The sequence below is a fragment of the Alosa alosa genome, chromosome 20, assembly GCF_017589495.1.
Source record: "Alosa alosa isolate M-15738 ecotype Scorff River chromosome 20, AALO_Geno_1.1, whole genome shotgun sequence".
NCBI classification, from domain to species: domain Eukaryota; kingdom Metazoa; phylum Chordata; class Actinopteri; order Clupeiformes; family Clupeidae; genus Alosa; species Alosa alosa.
The window spans coordinates 20784976-20811063 of NC_063208.1; the positions used below are offsets into that span (position 1 = coordinate 20784976).

Sequence of the window (26088 nt, forward strand, 5' to 3'; positions counted from 1 at the left end):
TTTCGGTAGATTTTACTGACTTGCATAAGCTGGCGGCGGTGGTGTGTAGCAGCATCAAGTATCGTCCCCCTTTTCCTGTGTGGTCGACTGGGGAGAGCACCCTGGAAGTCGCACTTGTTGCCACAGTAACCTGTGGTGTCCTGAGTGACGACCTAGTGCCCTCGTTTAGGTGATGGTGATTAAGTTATGGAAGCAAGTACACGGTTGTGCGTCTTGAATTAAATGCGATAGCTAGTCTGGGTGGACTAGTGAAAGAAGGCATCTTGTCTTGTCAGGCCTAGTTCGTTGTGTGTGTGTGTGTGTATTAAAGGTTGACTTTGTCAGAGTGAGCAGAGGGCACTCTTCACCACCCCCACCCTCCTACCTTTTATGCATTTATAAATTCAGATCAGATTTGTAAGAGTTTAATATAAATAAGAGACTTTTTTCGTGACTTATCTTGACTGTTCTTAGAGTTAGATGATGCATTGTTGTTGCTCTTGTTGTTAATTGTTGTTCTTACTATGATCGTGGTGGTGATGCAACGACGATGATTATGATGAGGATGATTACGATGGTGTGGGGACTGTCAGCTGTCTAGATGTTTGGTAGTTCAGCATTGAAGGAGATGCTAACGGATCTCTCAGCAGAGTCTGTAATGTGTGTAGCGTGTGCAGGTCTGTGTGTTTGGTGTGCATGCATGGGTTGTCTGCTGGATCCAGTTGTTGTTGTTGATTAAAAGGTGGGGATGTGTGCTGGGGAGTTTGGGTGGGTGATGGGTGTCTCCTCCTTTTGGCTCCTGATGGATGCTCCTGTTTTTTGTAGTTTTTCTGGAGATGGAGTTGGTTGGACGTTAGTTTCCTTTACCCTTGTCCTCATATTGACTTCACGTCCCAAGGACCTGGGGTCGTCCAATTGCACTGTTTCGGAGACTTGCCTGCTGTTTCGACAGCGGCGTTTCTGTTTGTTTTTGTTTTTTTTTCCCTTTTTGTGTTAGCTCGGTTAGGTTTTATGATTACATTTTTTTTGGGCTGAATTTTGAAAGTGACAATCATCAGAGCCGAAAGGAGGCAAAATTGGCAGAAGCTGACAAGCAAGAAAGGAAGGAAACGGCATCAGGCAGTTGTTTTGAATTTTTACACTTAAAAAACTTTCTATCCCTGTCGTGTGTATTTGACCATGTGTATCTATATCTATTGATAAGTCTGTACCTATCGTGGTGTTTAATTTTTTTTATTATTTATGAAAAAAAAAAAAAAAAAAAAAAGCTAAACACAGATTGATCTGATGCCAGCCATTGGAGCTCACAGTCATAAGCACTGCCCTTTCAGATTTGACGATGACTAGCCAGAAGGAGGCTCTTGAGGTCGTGCTCCCTGGGTTTCGTCGTTTTTTTGTGGAGAGGTCAGGTTGTGAGGAAGGGGGATGGGGTAGTAGGGGGATGGGGAGGGACGGTCAGTTAGGGGTGGGGGCGGCACTCCACGCCTCGGCAGGGAGGGGGCGCTCTGCAAAAAACACTTTTGTAATAAACCACCGGTTAAAGCAGCAGGTTTGCTATGAATGAGTTTGAGCGCTGATCCTCCGGGGGGCGTGGAGAGCGCCCCCTTCTGGCCAGGACCAATAGGGAGCCAGATGTGACGAGATGAGGAAGAGGAGGGACTGGGTTGGGTGGGCAGGTTAACATGGAGTCCTCGGGCCTCCTCTCCACACCGCACGATAACCCCATACTGGCATCATTATTCCTGCAAAGCGTGTCCCAGTTTCTTATCAGGTCATGGCAGTTTCCACTTTCAAACTCTTATTCTCACGTATTCTCACTGCGAAGCAATATGAACCCAACCCGATGTTTTTGCATTGCTTTCATTTCCTCTACAAGTAAAAAAGCTATAACTGCTTGTTTTGTCTGTTGCTATGGCTGTTGGTCTGATGTGCGGTGTTTGTATTTCCTGTGCTAGTTTTTTTTTTTTCTCACTTTCCTTTCCTTTTTTTTTTTTTTTTTTTGTTGCTTGTATCAATCAGTGGGAATGTGCTTTTGGTGGACTAGCTCTTTAGACTTTGTTAACAGTTTTAAAAACTTTTTAGATTTTGCTCGCTTGCATGCCAGAATATCGTCCTTATGAGAAAAGAAAGAAGAAAACTCTTAGAGACTATTTATTATGATAACAGAAAGAGCAAAAGATCTTATAAAGGTTTCTCTTTTTTAAAAAAACTAAAAATATGTCTAAGTATTTTAGGTGAGACTTTTTGGGGTAGCAATATTTGCAGAGTCTCTTTTAAATGACAGTTGGATTTCACAGAGATAGAAACAAAAATAACGATTCCTATAGAAATGTCATTAACTTGAGGCACAAGCCGAGGTAGGGTTGGGGTCATTGGGGTCGGGTGGGGAGCCAGGCGAGGAGCCGGGAGTCTTTGCACGCGCTCACAAAGTCAAACGAGGTACTTTCTTCAATCGGGCTGGCGAAGACTCCCGTCCTGCTCCCGCTCTTCTACCTACCCTCGCTCCGTGCTTTGTAAGGGCATTTTGCCGTCCTTTGCTGGCTGCCCTTCATGACTCCCACCATCGTACCTTGGCACTGCCACCCCCCCCCCCCCCACCCCTCCAAATGCACTTCCTTGTAGTGGGTTTCGACCCCCCCATCCCCTCATCCCTTTTAGGGCTCCTAGCAACAGGATTACCTCTTTATAAACGTTTTATTAATTCTCTCTGTAACTTACCCCCCAACCCCTCCTGCCCCAACACCCTCCACAGACATCAACAGAGCATGATTTTATTTTTTAATTCCTCTTTGATATATGTAAGGATTTGTTATTTGATGATATGTATTGTAATTTAAAGTTTTTTTTTTTCCTTTACATTATTTTTTTTTTTCTTTCTCGGTTCTTATACTGGTGTGTAGCGCTGTGCTGTTTTAACTCTAGTGTTCCGAGCTGTGTGACCAGTAGCAATAGGGGGGTACCCTTGAGGTCCTGCAGGGGAGATCTGGGGGGGATTTGGGGGTGGGGGGGCTATAGCCAGCCTCTTCTGACAGGATGCTTGGTCAGTTGCTGTATTGCTAAATTGACATGTTAAAAATCCTTTTTTTTTTAGCCTGCAGGGAATATTTGTTTTATTGTGCAAAGTAAGTAATAAATTGGTATTTTAATGCCTCACTCATCTGTTCTGTGTCTCTTCCTTTTCTTCTCTTTCTGTTATTACAATTTCATCATAAGAGAGAAGATGCATTATCTAATGAGCTCTGAATAACATAATCAGAAATATTCCTGTTCTTAAACTGACTTCTTGAGCAATGTTCCTGAGTATTGTTGTTGTGGCATGTTGTTGCTAGAGTACTTTCAGAGACGGTTGTAGAATCTTTGGTACTTTAATGATCAGGAGGCATATTTTCATGATCATCCAATCAGAACCCATGGAACCAGTAATGTAGTTGCCCAGCAACATTGCTCAAAATGTTATCCCATGAATCACCACATTTACAGCTGTCAACTCACCACATCACCTGATACTGTAATTACTTCTCAAATATAGCCATTTGTTCTGACTCAACCATGACCTTTTAAAGGTGCAGCCAGCCATTGTACGCAAATCTAAAGCCCATAACATTTGTCACATTCAGCACACATCTCACAATCCTCTAGCTGGCCATCCCGTGAGTAGGCTACACTGTTAAAAAAACCCAAAGTGGGGGCTGGCTGTCCCCTGTCAAACAACAAAACCCTGTGTGGAGTTTCTCTGGGAATACTGAGGGGAGGGGTGAGCTACCTCTCTGGTGTGTTGGGTTAAAATATAATGTACATTGTTTTGGAAATGTATCTGCTAAGAAGTTTTACAAACACAATTGCAAGCACAATGCTGACTGTACCTTTTAAGTCTAGTTGCCAGTTATTTCTAAAAGGAAAATCACCCTGTGAGTTAGTCACCCTATACTGTAGAACAAGACCTAGTTTGTTATAGCGTAGATTGTATGTGCCAGGTGTTTGTGGGGTTCCCCTGGGATCCTGAGAAACTGATCCCCATTGATTTCCACAGCTGTCATGTGTGCCAGCTGACAGTCTATAATTAAAACAGTCACAGATCATACAGATGTCCAAATTGGTTCTGATCTAATGGCAAGGCATGTAATGCTGATACATTACAACAAAGCTCTGTTGTTAAGGGATGCTATTAGCAATCAGCTGTCACTCTGATTCCAAAAAGCACCATGTTTCTACATAGCAACTACTATGATATACTATATAAAGTTTGAGTCAATTTCAATTTCAAGACATGTATGCCTGTTAAAACTGACCATTTTTGCTAATGCTTCTTCAGCAGTCAAACCCTGGTGTTGTTCACTGCTGAACCCTAACCATAACCTGGGTTTAGTGTGAAGGTGTGGCTGAACATAAATACACGTGTTAGAATATTGTGAAACACTGGGCGGCCATGTTGTCAACATCCACAATACAACAATGTTTTGAAATTCATGCCCTACTGTATGTATGTATTGTATGTTTGTATGTTTTTGGTATGTTTGAACTGAAATTTTGAGACTTTATAGTGTTAAAAATGTGTTCCACCTTTAAGTATTTTTATTGTTAACAGCCTTGAAGCCCTGAGGTTGCTGACAGCCATCTGTGTTTTTTTTTTTTTTGTGTGTGTTTTTGTTGTTGTTAGGTAGAATGGTGTGTGTTGTGTTATGTCAGCTGTTGATCTTCACTATCACTGCTAGCCCACTGGACCATAAATACCACTAGATGGCAATACACACAAAGGGTAGACAATGCCTCATGAATGAACATGAGACCTGGGACAACAGAGATTCTTGGCAACACCAAATAACACTTAATTAGTGTCCTCTGTTCAGCACTGTAGCTTTGCACAGAAACAGAAAATGGCTCGTTACAAGCAATATGGCAGTTACTGTATCTGCCATATTATATATATTTGTGTGGGATTGTGAATACAATAAATAAAACAACATGTTGCTCTCCCCAATGACTTGAGAAATAAATCCTGTATTACCAGTATTATCCAGATTTACAGAAACAAATAACAGACAAAGAAAATATTTATTTAATCTACAACCATTAATATTAATAGTTGCTCTAGGGAACAAAATACAAATGTTAAAATGGATATATTTAGTTTTTGCCAATATACCACTAGTATAACAATTTTAGTCAATTTTTCACATTGTTACAATTTTATTTACGGAAATATTGCAGTCTGGCCGACAACATGCAGCAGATAGTCCTTGGTTTTCATAATGAAAGACACACTTGAGTATTTCACCAAAAGAGCCCCTTCATGTCTCTTTGTATGTCCCACCTCTTTCATTTCCTGTGTCCCATCCCTGTCGCCATGACCACTGTTGCCATGGAGAAGAGGCCACACGAGAAAGGAAACTTGAACTGGGGATCTTGTAGCCATAATATTTAATTCATAGACATGGACACAGACGTTCTCCCAGCAATGTGTTGAGAGTGGGGGAGGCGAGTACACAACCACACAACAGGACAAATAAATCCTCAACAGCAATTTGTGGAAAAAACATCCATCCATACAAAGGCCTTTAAAACAATAGCCTCATTTTTAGAGCTTAATGCTTCTGGCTAAGCTCCCCCTTTCCATCAAATGGGTATTTGTGTGCCTATCAGCTCAGGTTAGCAGTATACTGTAAGTCATAAATCATTGTTTTTGTGCTTGCTTAGGCAGATTAAATTTTGACTTCAGTGCCAATAGTGACTTGACTCTAAGCTGTTTTTTTGGGGCTCAAACTTAATTATGTTAGTATTCTTTCTATGGTATCTATCAGGAAGCACAACTCTCAACTGTTTCCTGCAAGTCCAATCGCCCAGGCAAAGTTGGTGCCAGATTCTGCATAGTTGCATATGGTGTTTAGCTTTGCTTATTGGTGTTGTTCAGCTCTCTTCATACCCTTCCAATAAAAACAATCATGTTCACAGCCTCCCCTCCACCTTCTAAAAGAGTGTTTTTGTCTCTTAACTATGTTGTACAACAGAAAAAGCAGAGCAAAAGCATTTTTTCTCAATTTGTTTGTGTGGAAAGCTGGGGGTTTAAACCTCACAGTTGAGGCCCCCTACATATTCTTTTGTGTTAATTGATCCACCTACAGACATGACTCTCCCTCTCATTCCCCTCTCCCTCCCTCCTCTCCCTTGTTCAGTCTCTCTCTCTCTCTCTCTCCCTCTCCCCCTCTCTCCCTCTCTCTCTCTCTCTCTCCTGCCCTTCACAGATTCAGTGGATGCTTTGTCTACTGTTGTGTCATGCATCCATCTCTGGGCTTTGAGAAACGGGTGTGATTCTCTGTGCATCTGTCTGTGTCTTGTGATGTCTCTGCAAATGATTGTGGTGCTTTTGCCCGATCAGGCTTAACCCAGCCGGGACTCGCTGCTGCGCCGTGGGTCTTTGTCAGGGCTGGAGTGGCCCCCGTGGTCTGACCCCACTGCATTTCTCTCTGGATTGACCCCCCCCATCTGGCAGGAGGTTCTTAAAAACACTCAAGAGAGAGAAAAAAGTGACTCCAGGGGCAGAGAGCTGCTGATACGGTCTGCCTGTTCATACCGCTGGCCAGGACAATACCCCACGGACAATATCCTCATTACCTCCGAGGCTGAGCAAGAGAGAACACCATGCTGGACAGCAGCAAGACTCAGAAGGCTAAGTGAGTGCAAACTCTTGAGGATTTCTTTTCTTCCCCCTTTTGTTGTCTACAAAGGTCAGAGACACTACAGGTTGTTTAAACACTGATTGTTTATCTTTTGTCTCCTGATGTTTTGGGGTCAATTCTTTTGCGTGTTTTGTATTTTTTTTATGTCTCACAACCTCATCTGAATTTCCTGGACCGCAGACGTTTTGACAGCTCCCTGGAAAGGATCCATCCTCAGCAGTGGGGCTGCGCTATCAAATTTTTATCAGCCTCACCCATCTGAGTAAACCTACTCTGAACTCGGACGGTAACTTAGACACATGTCCCCTCCGCTGGCCAACGGCTTAGCTTTCAGCAGGGTGAAAGGACCAGAAGCAGTGCAGCTGGTTGTGGCACACAATTTATTTGTGCTGACGACGCGCCAATCAAGAGGACGGCACTTTGTTGGTGGGCCAATCCATCCCAGTCAAGTGGTCCGAGACCGGGCCCTTTTCCCGACTTGTCAATAATTAATCAGTCCAAGTTTAACAGGGAAGTTTGCAAGAGAAAAGACAGAAGGAGAAAGGAGGCGCCAGAATCCCTGAGAGGAATTACTGAAAAACAGCTGGTAAAAAGTCCAGAGTGGGAAACAAAAAGGTCAAGAGGGTGATAATTCAATTGTGAAACAGTTTGGGGCAGAATTTCGGAGCTTAACAATCTTTTTTGATCAGCTGGGAGCCTAAGAGGGTGCAAGAAAAAGGGGGAGGAAAAGCTTGTTAGACAAGACCACAGGGAAGAGGGGGAGAGGGGGAAAGGGGCCACGTCGTCTCTGGCAGCAGGATCACCACCAGCAAACATCGGGTCCAGGCTGTGGCCGGTTGTGGGCAGCAGAGAGGACGGAGGGATGGTGAACACGGGCATGCAGCTAATCAGCTTCACCTGCGCCGTGACCGGATGGATTATGGCCATCGCTGTGACAGCGCTGCCCCAGTGGAAGGTGACCGCCTTCATCGGCAGCAACATTCTCACGTCGGAGATCGTGTGGCAGGGCATCTGGATGAACTGCATCTATCAGACTACAGGCCACATGCAGTGTAAAACTTACGATTCCATGTTGGCCCTCCCGCCAGACATACAGGCTGCCCGGGCCCTGATGTGCGTGGCCATCTTCCTGGGCTGGCTCTCATGCACTGTGTCCTGCTGTGGCATGAAGTGCACCACCTGTGCCGCCGACGACCGCCATGCCAAAGCTGGCATAGCTCTCTCCGGCGGCGTGCTCTTCATCCTCACGGGCCTGTGCGTGCTGGTGCCCGTCTCCTGGACCGCCAACACGGTGGTGCAGGACTTCTACAACCCCAACGTGCCCGTCGTGCACAAGCGGGAGCTGGGCCAGGCCATCTACCTGGGCTGGGCATCCGCGGTCATCCTCATGATCAGTGGGGCGGTGCTGAGCAGCACCTGTCCCCACATCGAGGGGGGGGGAGGCTACCAGCGTGGATACATAACACGGAGTTTCACCACCACTCGGCCCTCGGCGCCCGACCCGCCAAAACCCATCACCAGCAACAGCTTGCCCCTCAAGGAGTACGTCTAATAAGAAGGAATGTAAGTGACGGTGAGGGGCTTCAGCAAGGATGGTTGATAGTTGGATTACAGTATGTAGGGTTAATGATGAGAGCACTTTGTAATATAAGCTTTGGAAGGTGTAAATCAAGTATTAAGGGCATTTAAAGACCTACTCGAATGAGTCAATTCTGGTGGTCTGCGACCTCTATTTTTTTCTCCCTTTCAGTTTTGAAATAAGCATGATGCATAGAAATGCAGTTTCTCTTTTAGTATTTATTTAAATTACTTCAGTTTGTCTTGGTGTTTGTATTGTTTCAACTGTGTATTGCCATGGGTTTTCAGTGTTTTTTTAATATTGGCATTACTGAGTTTTCTGGGTGTGCACCATTGCTGTGAAAATATGACGGCATAAAAGCTTCACAGTGACATTTGTGTATTTTTAGTACATGTCATTAAAACATTTGTTAGCTTGCGTGCTACAGTGTGTGGGAAATGGTGTATCTACCTGTCTGCATGTATTCATGATGTGACGTGAACATCTGACTGCCTTTGAAGACACCAGATGAACAGAATAAAGTGTGTGAATTCTAAAAGGAGAACAGTTCTGCACTGACAGTTTCAATCCTAACTCAAACAGAACTCCCCCACCCATTGCAGGGTGAACCATATGAAACGATACAGGGTGTTAAGGAACATTCCACTTTTAACAAGGAACATAAGCTTTGGTGTTTCAAGTAAAATCAAGGAAAATGTGTCAGTGTGACGAAAACTGTGGTAAAGGACAAGGGCATTCAGATCCTCTTATCAGTGAATATGAAAAGGATGCATTCTCAACATTCTCCTTGTATGAATATATTAGGCTTGGACGTCAGTTTCTCATGAGGGCATTGTACCAAGAGAAAGTGATGTTATTAGCATATCCATTTGTCTCCTTGGCAGTCATTCAGCCAGTACACTCAACCCGGGATGTACACTTGAATAAGCACCGAGTCCTGAGGCATTATGGATAATCTGATCTGTACATGACACATAGCTGATCTCCTCTGCAATAGTCCATAGGAAGAAATGTGTTTGAGCCCAGTTATTAATCCAATAAATACAGTACATACAAATATATGTATATAATACAAAGAAATCAGGAGCTGAAGTTCTGTTTGGAAAGTGCCCTCCTATCGGAAGGAAACAATGGGGAAATTGGTTTAGGCAGAACACTTTATTAACAACATTTACTGTAAGATAGGGGTGCACAATTAATCAGTTTATAATCACAATTTGAACTAATACAGTCAGGTAATCGCCAAGGTAGCAATTAATCACAAAGCTCATAACTGTCCGATTGGTTAATTTTGTCACATCTATGATTTTTGTTTTCATACCATCCTCCTTGTGGGACAGACAGTAAAGTTTACCACTGGAGTGCTGTACTTCTCGTGAGCAAAATTTGGAAAACTAAAGCTTCACTTTAAAAATGATATTGTGAATCACTCAAATCATGCAACCCTATTTAAGCATAGGACCACTGGCTGAAGCTAACTAGTCTGTCTCTTGTTGTAGCACAAAAATTTAAATATATCTAATATATATTTTTCCAAATGTTAGCGACTGTCTGAAGGACTACTATCCACTCAGTGGAAACATCAAGTAATTTATTTCCCAAGAGGTATGATTCTCATGAAAAATTACTGGTGATTTTTCCAGACTTTAATCTTGTATTCTCTGTTCATCAATACACCATAGCCTTGAGACTGACCTTCTGCACATCAGTCAATTCCAGACAAGTCACAGAAGGCTTGCTGAACTCAGTCTGGTCTCCACCACATAGCCTGTCCACTTTCTCCAGCCTTAGTAGTTGTTCAGCCATCCCGTATAGCCAGGTGTATGTCAGACAATGTCTCTGGAGGGATTCACTGCTACTAGTTATTCCTATTCAAGTCTCCCTTCCTCTTCAAATCCAAGGTGAGCGTACAGTGGACAACATGCCCATAGAAACAGGGAGCAATAGACATCATACACTTTCACCAAGTCTTCAGTTTGTCAGTTGTTAGGAGTCAATGAAGAGGCTGACTCTCGACAATGTGTCTGCCAAGAGAAAAACAACCAGAAAGGCCTTAAGAAACAACACTGAAAGTGAGATCCAGTTTTCAGTTTTAAAGTAGATTTTATCCTTTATATATTTATAAAAGGATATTTAATAACATCCTCAAATTAATTTGACCATACTGATCAAGTCAAGGAGAGATATGTGGTTGAACTATATTGCAGAAATATATCTATTAACACAAGCTCTTCTTCATCAGCAGTTTTGACTGTTAGGTTGCTATTACATGTTAGGCAAAACAGAATACCTTTTACAAGAGTTCAATTAAAATGAAATCTGCAGTCTGCAAATACAGCATATACTTTTTGCTTTTCAGTGAGCGTACCTGAAATATGCTCCTCTCCATCAGGTGAGTCAACAGCTTCCCATCTTTTTGGAACATCTTGGAGGAGAGAAAGGTCATCAGGTTTCAGCACTTGCAACAGGTATTTTCTCCTCAGGAACCTGTCCTCAGTTAAGAAAAAACCTCAGCAATCTATTCCATCCATATCTCAATGTCAGTCAAATCTACAAAGAAATCTGTATCTCCACAACATTACTGAGAAAAGGATACTGTTGGCGGTAGTAGCTACTGGCATCTTGAAGCCACTCAAGCATGTCTGCTATGGATGGTGATGTGGACGACCTCAAGGTGCAGGTGGCAAGGTCGAGTGTAGCCGTGTTCTGCTCGTAAAACTGGAACACTGTAGACACTTGGTTGTTCATGGTTTTCAGCAATCTCTGAAGCTCGTCCCTATAATAAGAACAGCATTCTCACAGACTGGACTCACACAGACCAATGCAACATCGTAGTCGTAAAGTGTTATACTTACAATTTATCTGCCAATTTGCCCAACACAACGTCGACAGCCTGTAGTAGTTTAATGCGCAGACGTTCCTGCAAATCAGGAAAGCGCTTCAGTGGTGTAACATCGAGCTGGACATTATCCATGGCAATTAATTGCTCACCCAGGTTTCCTAGTGAGTTGATCAGAGGCGTGCATTCGGTCCATACCAAGTTCCATGCTTTGCGGTTAGTTTCCAATGTCTGGAAACATTGTTTCAGCTTTTGATGACATAATGCAACACAACTTTGAGCCATTTTCAGTCAATTTACGGCAAAAGTTTTTACTCAGAAGGGCTAAAGGGGGATTAAAGTTTAGATGATGTTAAACAAGTCAGCTTGCAAACTGATCACGTTAAAGTAACGTTAGCACGTTGGTTGACTGACGATGCAACAATACTATGTTCTTCGGATATCGTTAATAAGGCGAATGAGTTGAACTTTACTACAACACTGAAAATTCATTCTTAAGGCACAAACCACACATTTCATTGGGTAATCTGTAAAAACCCGATGAAAGTCACCACTGCACCAAAAAGTCGTAAAACCTTTAACACGCGAAATCAACTTCCGCTGTTATGGTTGTCAAATGTGCACCAACAACCAATCAGTATTCATTTTGCATTTGGTGATTTCAGTTTGTCTGTCAATTATTGGTCCTTTGGCTAGTGTGGTAACAAAGCTGTTTTCGATAGGAAGATAGGAAACTCTTCAGGGCTGGTGATTGGCTACTGATTGAGGCGTCCGTTACGTCACACCCAAGTCTGCTCTCAGTGGCTGGTTGGTTCTCCGCGACAGAATTTGAAAACCTCACCAACTGCTGTGTTGTGTGCCGAGAAAGAGGGAACACTTAGAGAAGTTACCATAAAACAAGTAAGACAATTTGTTGTAATATTTGTTTAGTATATGCTAACGATCTTTTGTAAATAGCTTTCCAGATCAACGATGTAAAAATACCCATGGCAATTGACTTCGTTGCTGTTGTTTGTGTTAATCGAGCTTTGCTTCCCTGTCTGCTTTTTGACACAGCCGGGTAACAACAGCTAATCATAACGTTAGCTTTCTACCGAACAATTACATTTTTTACAAGACAAGAGCTTACATGATTCAAAACACTGTAGTTGAAGTAACCTAAGGGCTTCGTGTCATTCGTAACAATGTTATCTGTGCTAACGAAGTGCAAATATCTGTAGTAAACACGATTAAAAAAAAACTAACACTACACGTTAGCTAACGATAATGAGGTGGCTATGCTGGATAGTTGTAGCAATTTTTTTAGTGGCTAACATGGGCTATTTTCTTAGTGTCCGAATTTAATCGTTTCTGAATCTGAATGTCATTTAACTGTTCTAGATTATGGCACCCAGGAAAAGGACCACAAATAAGAGTCGGAAAAATAACCCAAAGACAGCCAAATTGGAAGCTTTTTTGGCGGACTTTGATGGCGAAGGTAAGGACTTTAACTTTCGAAAGCAGCTGGACCGAGACTGTTGGCCCAAACCACCAATTGCAGGAAAGCACGATATTCTGACTTCTATTAAATACGCTTATATTGTAGTCAAAGTATATTGCTTATGTAGGACACTTTAACACAGCCATGGTAACAGTTAAAGATTAATGTTGTAAAATAAACAGTCATTAACCATTACTGGATATCATACAGTCCAGAGCATTGTGGAGCGCTTGAAGGAGAGGACCAACAACCTGCTGAAGGATGCAGACTACTTGTATAACATGGCACTTATCAAGCTGTCCAAGTCAGCCCGCCAAATGAACTGGCTTGACTACTGTGGTGGTATGTACAACTGACATATTTAGAATTGCATGTCTACCCCAGTGTATAGCTTTAAATTGAAGTAAATGTCAGTGGCTCACATCAGTCTGTTTTGGTAATCTAAAATAATTTCTTTTGTGCTCAAGCATCTGAGAAGCCCAAATCGCCAGTCCTGGATGAAAAGGTGAATACCTGCCTCATGTTATTTTTCTTGTTTGAATTTGCTTATCTTCAAAGCTTGCGATATATATTCTTCATTGGCTGTTCTGCACTAATTTCATGATCATTCAATCTGATCATTTACATATGCACTGTAGATGCACCACTTTGCAGTGTTGACTCCCTCAAACAAACCTCTTTGTCTCTTGCAGAAGGATGCTGAGGAGGCTGCTAAAGTGGAAAGCGCGTTAGCTGAAGACCATACAAAGTCCACCAAAAAATGTAAGATGCTGTCTATTTCCTTTCCCATTGTCACCTACCTTCTGATCATCCCAGTGGTGTTATTCATGACAACTTTCCTCTGCAGCCACAAAGACGTTGAGCAGAGTTGAAGATGAGGAAAATGTCCCCCCGAAGTCCACTGTGAAGAAGGTGATCGATTTTGGTTCTCTTTTTGACCATTGCAGTTACTCTGTAGATGTTATAAGTATCAGCTGATGCCAGCAGAGAGACTAGAACATATTGTTGTCGTTATGAGGATTTCTATTACTTAACCTTTGAGTTGTCATCATTACTGTGATACACTGGCGTAAGAAACAACTTTTGGATGCATGTGTGGTGCGTTCAAATTTGGCAGTGCCGAACGTTCATGGCAAATATGTTTACAGTTAAACTTGAATGCTTTGATGTAATAGTTCCATTGCGACGGTAACACTTCGTCCAGCTCACGCGGAGAACTACCTCCTTAGACTGTTTGCGATTGTTTTCAAGCGTTTGCCAAAAACGTAATGTTTTCAATTTTGAATCGCCTGTGGTGTATGCTGTATTGCAAACATCCCAGCAAGCTATTATTGCACTGACCCTGCTATTGCAGTAGCACACAAAACTGTTGAGGGCCAGGAACGGCTTGCTCTCAAGTTTTGTGGTTCTGGGGGGTATTCCAAATACGTGGTTTAGTGACAACTGGGTTTGTTAACTCAAGAGTAAGTGATAAACCTCCTAATAGAAGAGCTGTATGGCTTCATTATCTTTAAAAAAACAATGCCATAGGGATCTGTTGTTGGATGTTTACCACTTACTTTGAGTTGACTTACCCAGGTTTGTCACTAAACCACGTACTTGGAATACTCCACTGGTTTTGTGTTGACCCTGTTTTGGACTGTAAACCAAGTTGTTATTTATTTCTTCAGGTTGGCAGACCTAAGAAAGTGCCCTCCACCTCACAGAAGAACAAAACACGTTCAGTCAACAAGCAAAACAGTGCCATCAGGAAGTAAGAAATCCAGGGACATTAGATTGCGCCCCATCTATTTGACTAGTCTTTGATATGGTGTCCATTTGACTAATCTACATACCATGCCGCCTTTCTCCTAGGTCTGCCAAGAAGCCCCTGTATACTCCTGCTCGTAGCTTTATGGAAACCTCCCTCTTGGGTCCCACCCCGCTTGTCACCCCTCGCTTTGACTCCAGGTAGGCCTTAGGTTAACACAGTGGTAGAGCCTGACTAATTGCGATAGTTTGGTGACTGATTTCCCGTTATGATTTGTAAATTGAAACTAATTGTTACTGGAACTGCAGACAGTATGGCGCCATCTTCCTCAATAAGATGAATGATGACAGGGAATGTACCTGAAAGGTGCCAGTATTTCTGTGTGGAACCTAAGATCATGCTAACATTTGACCTGGCTTGTTCAGGCTGCCCAAGACTCCTGCAGTGAGAAACCCCCGCCATAGAGAGAAGGTCTACAGCATCTCTGTCAACGGCTCCCCCATCGCAGGAGGCAGTCAGGATGTAGTCATCAATGTGCCCCTTGGAAATGGAGAGGTCAGCATTATGTGTTCTGAGCATGTACTGAATCAGACTCAAATATATTCCACTGAATGATTGAATCCTTGCTGGAACACTCGCTAGAACAAGTTTTTGAACAATTTGAGTAATTTGATATGACATCCTCTTTTTGACTTGTGAATTGCTGTTGATAGATTTTTTTATTTTTTTTGTGTCTGGTGTTACAGTGCATTCAGCTTTTGGCCAGTGAGATGGACTCCGTTGACTTCAGTCAGTTGGATGACAATGCTATTAGGAGTATTCGGCAACTACAGGTAAGTGTTTGAGGAACCGGGTTGTTTTGGCTTTGGGAAAGTTTCCCCTCAAAAGGTTTCTTGTTGAAGCACAATGCACAGCATTGGAATTGTTCTAGAGCAGAGGTCTCCAACACGGTGCCCGTGGGACACCTATGAGGCGCCCACAGCGCACTTTCTAAAAATAGCAAACAAGTCGTCTGCCGATCACGCTCTAAAACATTCTCCATTGTGAAATTTGTAATAGATATTTAATTGTAGACCACACATCTGTAACATTAATTTGATATTGGTGATGCCTTACAAAATTGTACCTGGGTTAAATTTAGCCTTTGGCTCCAAATCCCTTTCCCATTCAATCTTTAAACAATAACGGAAGCGGAGCGCATACACGCTGCTCGCACGCATAGACGGTAAAAGAAAGGGTAAAAAAAAAAAGCTTGCTCGTCTGCCGTAGCCAATGGAAACATGCAAAAGTTCTGTGGCTATTCCGTGTTTGTCCCATATGTTTCGTGCATGATTGTGCACGATTGAAAAACAATTGCTGTAGCTCACGGGCCCTTTCTCCTCCGTAGCCTACTGGTGTAACAGTAGCGCTGGAAATCTTGTGGCCTGCATGCTATGCAATAGGACTGCATTACCTGGAAAACCTTTTTTGTCTAAATCATTGAGAGATTTCAGGTGTACAATAACTATAAAAGGCGTCTTCATAATCTAGGGTGGTGTTGGTGATTGCTATTGAAATGTTACAATCAAATTGTCCACTGAAATCAGAACCTAAACAGCCTCTGAATTCTTAATGGTGGGTAATGCTAAAATTGTAACCTAAATTAGTAATTGCACAAAAAAAAATGTTTTTTTCTTTGTCATTTAAAAAATTAGATTAGATTCCCCATGGAAATGTTGAACTGAACAAAAATGTTGGTAGTGTTGCATATTGATATTGAAGAATCAGATGAATATATAAAGGCTTATAGGCCTACATCATATTGATAATTTAAATGTAAAAAAATCACATAGGCCTATTATTTAGGAGGATTACCCTCGCAAAAAAGTGGTGAGGGTCTGTTTGTTTCAAATGAGTAGCCCTCCATATGATTTCGGGTCCTTAAGGTAGCCCCCATTCCCAAAAAGGTTGGCGACCCCTGATCTAGAGCATGCAATAAACTCTGTGTGTGTGTGTGTGTATATATATATATATATATATATATATATATATATGTATGTATATATATATATATATATATATATATATATATATATATATATATATATATATGTGTGTGTGTATGTATATATATATATATATGTCAGGGTTCCCACGGGTCATGGAATTTCTGGAATATCATGGAATTTTAGAAAGTCTATTCCAGACATGGAAAGTCAGGGAATTGTATCATTTTTGGGTCAAATTCATGGAATATTAGGGAATTTTGTTGTAGCAGTTTAAAATTTACTTGCCAGAATACATTAATAGAAATTTCCATGCAGAATGTGTGTATATCTGCTAATTAGCTCTACTGCTTGCTTGAGTATCCCAACTGTGTTTATTCAATGCTCATTTATTCATCTCTCGCTTTAAAAAAGTAAAAGATTCTTGACCGCTACACGGGTGCTCTGAAATCATCGATCGGTGTACTATTCATTATATAGTAAATCACGGAAATTCAGTTTTATTTGTCAGGGAAAGTCATAGAAAAGTCATGGAATTTTATATTTGACTTAAGAGTGGGAACCCTGATATGAGTTAAAATATTGTTTCTCAGTGTAACTTCCTGTGTTCTCAGACTGTTAGATCGCTTTAGTATAAACATATTCAGAAAGACTTGAACAGCAAACACACATCTGTTGGCCAGAATGTTTACCCCTTCCTTCTTTTTTTCCCCCTATACAGAATCGGCTAACGGTGCTCTGTGGATCTTCCAAATAACTGCACAGTTTTTATACAGTTTTTACGTGATCTTTACATATTTCAAGGTGTTATGCATTTTACTTTATCTTCACTAAGATGACCTTTTATTCTTGCACAATTCTTGTGTCTTTCTGACATTCTTGTCCATCTGCTTTTGTATGTGTATCCTTATTCTTTAGATAGAAATGCAGAGTGGGTGAGGGGAATTAAAAAAAAAAACAAAAAAAACTGTCTAACTCTGGACTGGTATGCTAGGTGTAGCATAGCTTATTTTGGTTTCCAGTTTTGTAAATACACACAGAAGAAGCCAAGGGCATTGAATCCCAGCCCAGAACCGTAGTAGACCATTGATGTCCATGTAAAAAGAACCAGCAGTAACAGTCCTGGCATTCATTTTTCTAGGTCTGAATATACATCCATTGCAATACAATTTATGATGGCTAACGGATTGCTTGATTGTAACATTCTGTACAGATCTGTAAATATGACTACTTTCGGAAGATGTTTGCTTAGATGTACCATCCAATAGTAGTAGTTTACAAGTAGTAGTTTGTGGTGTTGTAATGGTGTTGTCAAGCATGATCTAACCTTGAGTTTTCAATTTTAACACTGTACTTTCAGTCACAAGCAAACTTTTGAGCATCTGCCATCATATTATTTTTAAATAAACATTTGAATGTCTTTTTCACATCTTAAGCTGTCAGCAGTTGTATTTATGTATGATCAGGCTTATGAGTGCAGCTTTTGTGACGAACCATGTTGGTTGTGCCTGTTTTGTGGCTGTCAGACTACTTTTAAATGGCTTTGCAAGAACCAAATCCAAATACTTCCCATAGTTTTACAGGAGGAGTGTCTTTTTATTTTAAATTATCTCGTCTCCAGCTTCTCTGCCGTATCCATCAACATCCTCCTATCACACAGGTAGCCTATGTGGCAAGTTCATGCTGCATTGATTAAAATCATTTAGCCTATGATTTATTTGAAAGTGAATCGTGAGTGAAATACTGATGTTATTCTTCTCATGACATTTTGCAAACAACCTGAATATCATTACAAATATTTTTGTCTGACTCGTAACTGTGGGTGTCCGCAGGTGTCCTCGGGCATCCACTCAATTAAGATCGGCCTACAGTACGCACCACTGCTGTTCAAGCCGTTGGAGGCAGTGTTATGATGTGGGGTTGCTTCAGTCTTTTCTTCCCTGATGGAATGGGCATGGCATGCTCTAGGATTCAAACTGCTCAGGATGAGGAATAATTTTCACAGATGAATTGGCCATCACAGTTCATTGACCGTGTTGTTTTGAATACTTACGCAAAGGGTCAAGTTTCCTGTCATTTCCAACTCAAATAAATGTGTGGTTGCATAAGGTTGTCAAAGCAATACGTTGGTGAATACTGGAATGTGCTCCATAATTATAGTGAAAGGTGGGCTAATGAAAAAGTGGAGTTGGTGAGTTGGACTGACTTTTTTTTGGCCAGTGTATAACAGGAGTCAAACCCCCCCTCCCCGCATGATATGCAGTTGTTATAGAGCATGTATTTGTCACTTTTGATGAAGGTGTTCAACTCTTAAAATGTGTTGGGACTTCTTGATCCAGTTCACATCCTTCAATTTAGGCAAAGTTAACTTACAGAGAGACCATGAAATGAACAGTCGTCTTTCCTCTGCTGTTCACCCAGCCCACTCTTGCTGGTAACTAATGCGATCCAGGCAGCAAGAGTGGGTAACTTGGAGCCCGCTGGGCTCACTATGCGTTCATTTACCGGATGCCTGACTTAGCCTGGACAGCTGACTGCCAAGGCAACGAGATACCCTGACCTGGAATTCAATTTCTGTGTTGGTGCATGAGGTATACTGCACTCCCCTGACGATTAATTATGCATCCTGCTGCGTTTGAGGCTGTGGGTCGTCCTGCTGCATTTGGAGCTTTGGGGTATCCAGGCGTGGGGCTTTAGCTGAAGCATAACAAGATTTTGGCTGGATGTGTGGAAGTTTAGCGGGTGTATTACAGCAGTAGATGTGAAACTTTTAAGTCATGTTGTTGTAGCCTATCCTTTGTTTTCAGGCCCTTTTTTAGGTCAAGGGCTTTACATGTGCCACGGGGAAATGCTACACCTATAGTTGCCTTGTGTGAGGACAGGAATACCTGTAGAATTTCAAATGCCTTGGTAGTACATTCAAGTGAGAGTGCATGCTTTGTTTTGATGTAATGAACTTTGCTGTTGGTTAATGATCAGTATGGTTTAAATAGATGGTTCTGTTGGGGGGGGACGGGTATGCTCGTTTGGAACTTAGCCGGTAAGGCATTACAGAAAGCATCTGACCTGGGGGATGGTTATGTAAATGTTGGTATCCAGAGCCAAGTTCAACCAACAGTCAGCAGCCAGAACAAATCAATGCACATCATCCTCTGAAAACCCAATCTAAAAGAGGAATGCACTTTCTAATGCTGTTAGGAGTCTGTCTGTGAGCATGTATACTTTTTGTCCACATGGGGGCAGTATGATACAGCTAAAGACAGCTGTAGCACAGTAGTGTAGTCCCTCTACTGTGGAGGAAAAAATGGATGCAGACTCCTGTTCTTTAAGAGGAGCTGTAAGTCAGTATAATAGACTCAATTTAGACTAAAAAGCAGCTGCCGAAACATCCAATAATGGAATTAATAGATCTGGTAACCATTTCATCTTATTTCACGGTCAACTTGTCCATGACTAGTTAGTTTTCCCCCCCTCTGGTCTCAACATTACCTTGAAACATGTTCACATATCCAATCAATACTACTGTAAATGCAGGAACTTTGAGCAGTTGATAATTCCAGTCTTCTTTTTGCCCTACCCTTGGAGATGGTGGTCTCTGTTATGTTTTTTTAAAGGGATTCCAGTCTAAATTTCAGGTCTCTAAGTTTCCTCTCTCCTTCTCCTTGTGTAACTTCCTTCGAGTCCTCTCGTTACTGGCTCCCTCCCCGCTGTTCTATCCGGTGCTTCGGCGCTGAAATCTAATTCAGCCGTTCGACAGATGTTGTGATCAGTGGTGCGTGCGGTTCAGCTCCCTCGTTAGCGGATTCAGTGGTGCGCACCTGCTTTACTTATCACGGTAGGGCCTTCCTGCCGAATATGAATTCTAACTTGTTTCCTTTTTTTCCTCAGCAAAAAAAAAAAAAAGGGGTGATGGCCATATTTCATGCATGGCTTCTTCTGTAATAAGCGCACGTTTCCAGCAGCACCAGTGACAGGTGTTGTATGGATGAGGAGGGGTTTTGGTGGCCAGTGGCATTGACCCTTGCGCATAAATCACCCGGAGAGACAGTGCATCGCAGCCGCTCTCCTGTGAAGAGGGGCACTGTGCTCCAGGATGCACTGATGCCTGTTACCATCAGTCATGCGTTTGCGGGCAGACTAAAGATGAAGGCTCTTAACTTGCTCTAGCCTAACGTGTTCACTTGAGAGAGCGATCCGTCATGGTCAAGGCCGACTAGCCAGTGTTTCAGCTGAGCAGTGCGACTCTTTCCAAGACCCCTTCTTTTGTCTTGCAGCCTTGCTTTTCTCTCTTGCTTTTATCTCAATTCATCTTCCCAATTACCACCACACACCGCCACCTCTCTTAATCCCTCTTTTTCACCTTTCCTCTTCATCAAATTCCTCAGAAGCGTCATTATTAACCATCATGTCTGATACATCCACTAAGCAAATCAAGCATATGCATCACTGCTTCAAAAAACCTTGAGAATACAGCCTAATGAAGCCCTGGGATGCAGGAAATTACCGAATTTGTGCCAAGATGAATGGTGTTGGCAAGGCCCTCTTTCAAGCCAAATGAATCCTCTGAAGGGTGTCCGCTCCCCCAACGATGCCCATCCGTCAAGCAGCCTCTAATCAATTTACTCACAGACTCTTCGTCTGCCACATTGTCTGAGGGAAGAATACGAGGGGTTATGGCAAAGTGTCAATGTCCAGTACCAGCCAGGTAGCTGTTAGTGCAGACTAGTGTAGGAAATCCATATGTGAAGCCATAGTCTTCTTACCATGCAAAGATGCCATTTGGTGCCATATTGACACATTGGAGCAAATAATTGGGGCTAATGATGCCTTCGGTTTGGGTAAGCATGGGTGATTGTGCTTTTTTTTGGTGAAATAGCTTGATTATGAAAACCATGGAGGCTGGTTGACTCATTTGTTCTAAAACAAACCTAGAATATTCAGTCACAGATTAATAGACAAAGTCTGAGTTACTTTGATTTAGATTCAATGGACACATTATATATCTCTGAAACGTTTAATAGAAAAAAAAATCCATTGACAGTCATTGATGCCTGGAACACCATTATAGACTTAATGAGCAGATCCGTAGTTCTTACAGAGGATATGATACAGCCTGGCAGTTAGCTCTCATCCATATCACCAGAGCTGCTTGTGGGCTGAGTGTCTTTTAATACTCCAAGGATATGAAAGACAAACACCACCAAGGCCAGGGGAACAGGAATTAATTAAAGTGGGTTTACTCTGCTCATTCATTACGGCCAATGAAAGTGGGGGGAAAAAAGTGACCATACGATGGCGGTGAAACAGCACACACTTACCTCCGAGGGATAATTAGCCCTAGCCCAGATGCCCTTTTAGCGGTGCTATTCTCCTCAGTCCTCCACTGAGTCAGAGATTGACTGAGTCTCTCTCGGATCGCAATTGATGTTGGTTCGTGGACACCCTTTTTATCAGGAGCAGCTTCAATAAAGTATATCACCCTATTTGCGAGAGTAATATGTCCCAATGCGAGCCTAAATTACATATAAATGACACAGCGAATGGGACAATTAGGAGGGTGGGGAAGGGTAATTTGCTACCAAACAGGGTAAAACCAATTCATTAGATGAGCAGACTAGAAGGGCGAGGTTTCTGTTGTCCATGAAAAATCAGACTTTGGGGCTGGCCACCTTTCTTGTCATGCTGATGGTTTTTGTCTATTACTGTTTGTCATCTTTAAGATGCGATCTAAACATAAGAACCTATTCCAATGAGTTGCTGAATTTTCAAACGAAAACTATTAAAAAGGTAACTCCATTATGTAAGTACAGCGGCAAATATTGTACAAAAGTATATTATCAAAGACAAGTGGCAAACTTTTAAGGACGTCGACTCTGTAATAGCAAGACTCTTTTAAGATGAAGCACAGCTTTTGTTGTTTGTTTATATTTATGCCTTTTTAGTGGGCATGATTTATAAGAATGAGGCTGTGGTGCCATGTCGGGCCATATTTGGATCCTCCTGTATCACTACTCTGTCCATCAAACACCGAACTACATGGGCCCTGTCCCCAGAGAGAGATTATGACTGGGTTCTGGACAAAATATACTTCTTTCAGTGAGGAACATTCAATTTAGTCTCAACGAGACCTAATCCACATCTGGGAACTCGGCCCATAGAGTTTTATGACTGATCCAGGACAGCCTTAACTTTAATCAGTAAATTGTGTTTGTGGACAAACAAATATTGTTGCCATAAACTAAAACAGCATTACATCAGACAGGTCCAGGGGCTTGTTGGGTGACAGGAGTCTCCATGCAGATTGATGAAGTTCTGTTTTTTATGTGCTCTTTTTTTGTGAACTAAGAAACATCACTCTTATGAAATACAATGTTACATCAGACTAGTCTGCTGGCTGGCTGTGTTTTGACAGCAGATTGAGAAGTGTCTACATGACATGATGCAGCATTTGTGCTCTGGAGCAGGAGATAGAGGAGTGTGAGAGATATATTCAACCACAGAATCGCTGACCTTGAGTGAGAAACCCTGGGCGACCTTCATGCTTCAGTGACCTGTCAGGCTGGCGAAGAGGACAGGCCCACCCCATACCTGGCAGGTCAGGCCGCTGAGATGCCCGACTCTCTGAAGGCTAACACTGTGGTCTACATCAACAGAGCCTATATTTATCCTGCTAACATGACTGATTTTTTTGCCCTTTCTTTTCTAGTGTTTTTCCCCTCTGTTAGATTTTCTGCCCTAGCTTCGAAGATAATAATATACTGCCCTTTGACAGAATCAGAGTTGATATGACATTGTGCGGAGTAACACAGAGCAAGAAAGAGCATCTGCACAATATTCTGTTTATACACCACTAAAGTCAATGGTCTGAAAAGAGGTATGGTGTTTGGTGTTGAATTTAAGTCCCCTCAGACTTGTGTCCAGTGATTTGGCCCTAATGTGATGGTTTGAGGCCATCAGACCTCTAATCACCTACTGCTAATTATACTAGCGCATTTTCTGATCTAGCCCCCTTCTCTTCCTTTCCCCCCTAATTCATCCCAAACAATTGACTCCCACCCTTGCTGCATTGCCAATACAACACACACAGACACACACACACACACAGAGGACCAGATTCGTGGTCCTCATAGAGTACATGGGCCAGGTGGGTCTTTCCCCCTTGCCAGTGGAGGGTATGTGAGCCACAGACTGCTTAGCAGCTTGAGTCCAAAGAGCATGGTCCAAAGCCTGAGAGGAGCGAACTGGCCTTCAGGCCCCCCTCCCCAACGAGGGGAGTGGGATCTCTCTCACCATCTGCCAGCCTGCAACTTTAACCCCTTTACCAAACACACCCAGCCAATCAGGGAGCTAGAAAGGGTCGGCACTCTGGAGCTTTGCCATCTGAATGTTCCCATCAGCACCACAGTGGCTGCTAATGCAGATCACCTCAGAGCCTGTGCCACCGCCATGGAAATGCCCCTTCAACAGGATATTTTCCTTTGTACTTTGCATTTAGCTGAATACTGCAACAGAGCCATTTCTGGAAGAAGAAAATAACTGTAGTTTAATATATGGCCGTAACGAACACCTTTGGTAACTTTTGCTCTGAATTTATTTCAGTAGTGGCATATGGATGACATAGAGTGCAAGCTTTATACTTTGAGCTTATCTGAGCTACATCATTACAACAAAATATATGTGACAGATGTCCACATTAGGCTACAAACTTTCTCCGTAGGGAGTGTTTGCTATCGTTGTTTGAATCTGTGTCTTTTGCATACATACATTAGTCATAAATTCATGCTTGCTGCCTCTTTCTGGAGATTCTTGCATTTCCCTGTGTTGGTGAGAACCGTAAACAAAGGGATAGCTTCCTACTTCTGTTGCCCTCCTCTGACCTCTGGTCAGCGTCTCTGATGAGGCTGTATTGCACAGCTGTGTCTGTCATCTGGAGAGCTGAGGCAATAAAAAGGATTTGTTTACTCTTATCTCTCAGCATCTGACAGGCATCATGCCCATTTCCCTACTTGACATTGAGTACAAGGCTAGCACAGCATCCAAGTATCCAAATCTAAACTGTCAATTCGATACAAAGAAGTTCCTTTTTTATATGGAGTGTGTAAGTAGAAAAGGCTATATGACTAGAATGGTAGCATCTCAGTGTGATCACCAGTGTCATCAAATATGAAGTGAGTAGATTGTGTGGGTCCACATAAATGCCTCAGAATACTTAAATCCAAAATTGCCAAGGTAAAAAATAACATATACCAAATATGTTCAATTTCAATTAGGGCTGTCAAAATAACTGATTAATTTCGATTAATTAATTTGAGAAAAAAAAACTGATTAAAAAAAATGACGTAGATTAATCGATTCCGTATAACCTTTGACCCCGAGCCATTCTAGTCAGTAACCATTAGACTGTAAAATGAAGGAGAGAGAAGAAAATGTGCTGCCTAGATCATTGATTGGAACATTTACTTTTAAAAATCGGACTGATAAAAATAAAGTGTTGATTAAAATAAAGCCCTCTGCAATGTCTGCAGCAAGGAATTTGCATATCACCGGAGTTTGTCAACTCTAAAGTCGCACATCAATGCAAAGAAATAGTGTTGACATTCAAGGGAGTGTTCATTTATTTTCATTGTGTCCCCTGGTATATCTGTGGCCTGAAATGCCTCATGAAAAAAAAACTTTTTCCCGAAGCACTTATGAATTGATTTCCTCAGCATAATACGTCATATCATAGATTATTATGGCCATTATTTGAACAGTGAAAATAATAATGAACGAGTTTTTGAACTTTAATGTCACTAATGCTAATTATTCAATGATTCATTTGATATTTAAATATTTAAAATATATTCACAGCAAAAATTATATATGTGATTAATTTAGATTAATTAATCACAGAGTATGTAATTAATTAGATTTTTTTTTTTAATCGATTGACATCCCTAATTTCAATCTATTCAAATGCAGACAACTATGATGAAACATTCTTATCAAGTCCAACAAAGGTTTAGCAAAACTGAGAGATATTGGGTGTCAGCATTAAAATGCAACTTAAGCTCAAAAGTGTTTTGAAGTGATTCAGAAATAGAACTTTGGTAGATTGTTCATTGCCCTGAGCTTCTGATGACCTGAGACTAATATACCTGAGACTAATATCCGAAAGATGAATAAGATGACTTGTAGAGGCAATAAAAGCCTCAGCCACCTTTTATTGAACAGCAGGTGACAGGTGAGATCTCATTTTTGATTGTGCCAACTTTTTATGCTCTGTTTAAAATTCAGATCTGAATTTCTAAAGTAGCTTAATAGCCTATCCCTGCTGAAGACAGGATAAGTATAAAATAGCCAACCTAAGTTTCATGGTATACCGTAAAACTTCAAATAATCGCCGAGTCCCTAAGAGACGCCTGTCAAGTGCGCTTCTATATGGGACTGGTGTGTGCACGCACAGTTTTTATTGATGAGTCGGAGTGGCAAGTGCTGCGCATAGTTGAGGTGGAATGTGGCTGCCCAGTGCATTATAAAACTTCTCACTCTTAGACCTACTCATACACGGCGGTGAAATGGCGTATTTAGCTGTCTATATTCGAATCATATGCTGGGGGAGAAATCGTCGGACATCCATGATCAGGCGCGCCTGCAGGTGTACGTCCATACGCACTGTGCGTACCATCAGGCTACTCAACAGCGAGAGAAAATTTCCCTTGTGTGTGTGTGTATTCACACCAAATTGGCCTACCATACCTTCCCAACTATGCACAGTATCCCATTAGCTGCATGCCATCAGGCTATTTACCATTTTCTATTA

General features: G+C 41.9%; 3 protein-coding genes across 4 annotated transcripts; 2 read left to right on the forward strand and 1 right to left on the reverse strand.

Moving 5' to 3' along the window:
- Window positions 1-6230: 6230 nt before the first annotated feature.
- Window positions 6231-8956, forward strand: cldn35 (claudin 35). Its single transcript, XM_048229700.1, has one exon. The coding sequence runs from the start codon at window positions 7516-7518 to the stop codon at window positions 8203-8205; it is 690 nt and encodes a 229-aa protein (XP_048085657.1). The 5' UTR covers window positions 6231-7515; the 3' UTR covers window positions 8206-8956.
- A 2-nt stretch (window positions 8957-8958) lies between these two features.
- c19h1orf109 (c19h1orf109 homolog (H. sapiens)) lies at window positions 8959-11660 on the reverse strand. Of its 2 annotated transcripts, XR_007192009.1 has the most exons (5): window positions 11088-11660; window positions 10829-11008; window positions 10601-10719; window positions 9928-10256; window positions 8959-9346 (listed from the first exon to the last, which is right to left on the reverse strand). XR_007192009.1 is itself a non-coding variant. In XM_048229701.1 (4 exons), exons 1-4 carry the CDS (start codon window positions 11354-11356, stop codon window positions 10219-10221), a joined length of 606 nt encoding a protein of 201 aa, XP_048085658.1. In that variant the 5' UTR covers window positions 11357-11660; the 3' UTR covers window positions 9376-10218. The 2 variants fall into 2 exon arrangements, 1 of the variants encoding a protein (XP_048085658.1); XM_048229701.1 differs by lacking the exon at window positions 8959-9346 and having other exon boundaries at window positions 9376-10256.
- Window positions 11661-11881: 221 nt separating this feature from the next.
- cdca8 (cell division cycle associated 8) lies at window positions 11882-17721 on the forward strand. The gene is made up of 11 exons (XM_048229695.1): window positions 11882-11971; window positions 12452-12548; window positions 12762-12893; window positions 13019-13056; window positions 13244-13313; window positions 13399-13463; window positions 14222-14304; window positions 14406-14501; window positions 14727-14856; window positions 15048-15134; window positions 17008-17721. The coding sequence occupies exons 2-11, from the start codon at window positions 12455-12457 to the stop codon at window positions 17041-17043; spliced, it is 831 nt and encodes a 276-aa protein (XP_048085652.1). The 5' UTR covers window positions 11882-11971; window positions 12452-12454; the 3' UTR covers window positions 17044-17721.
- Window positions 17722-26088: the final 8367 nt, after the last annotated feature.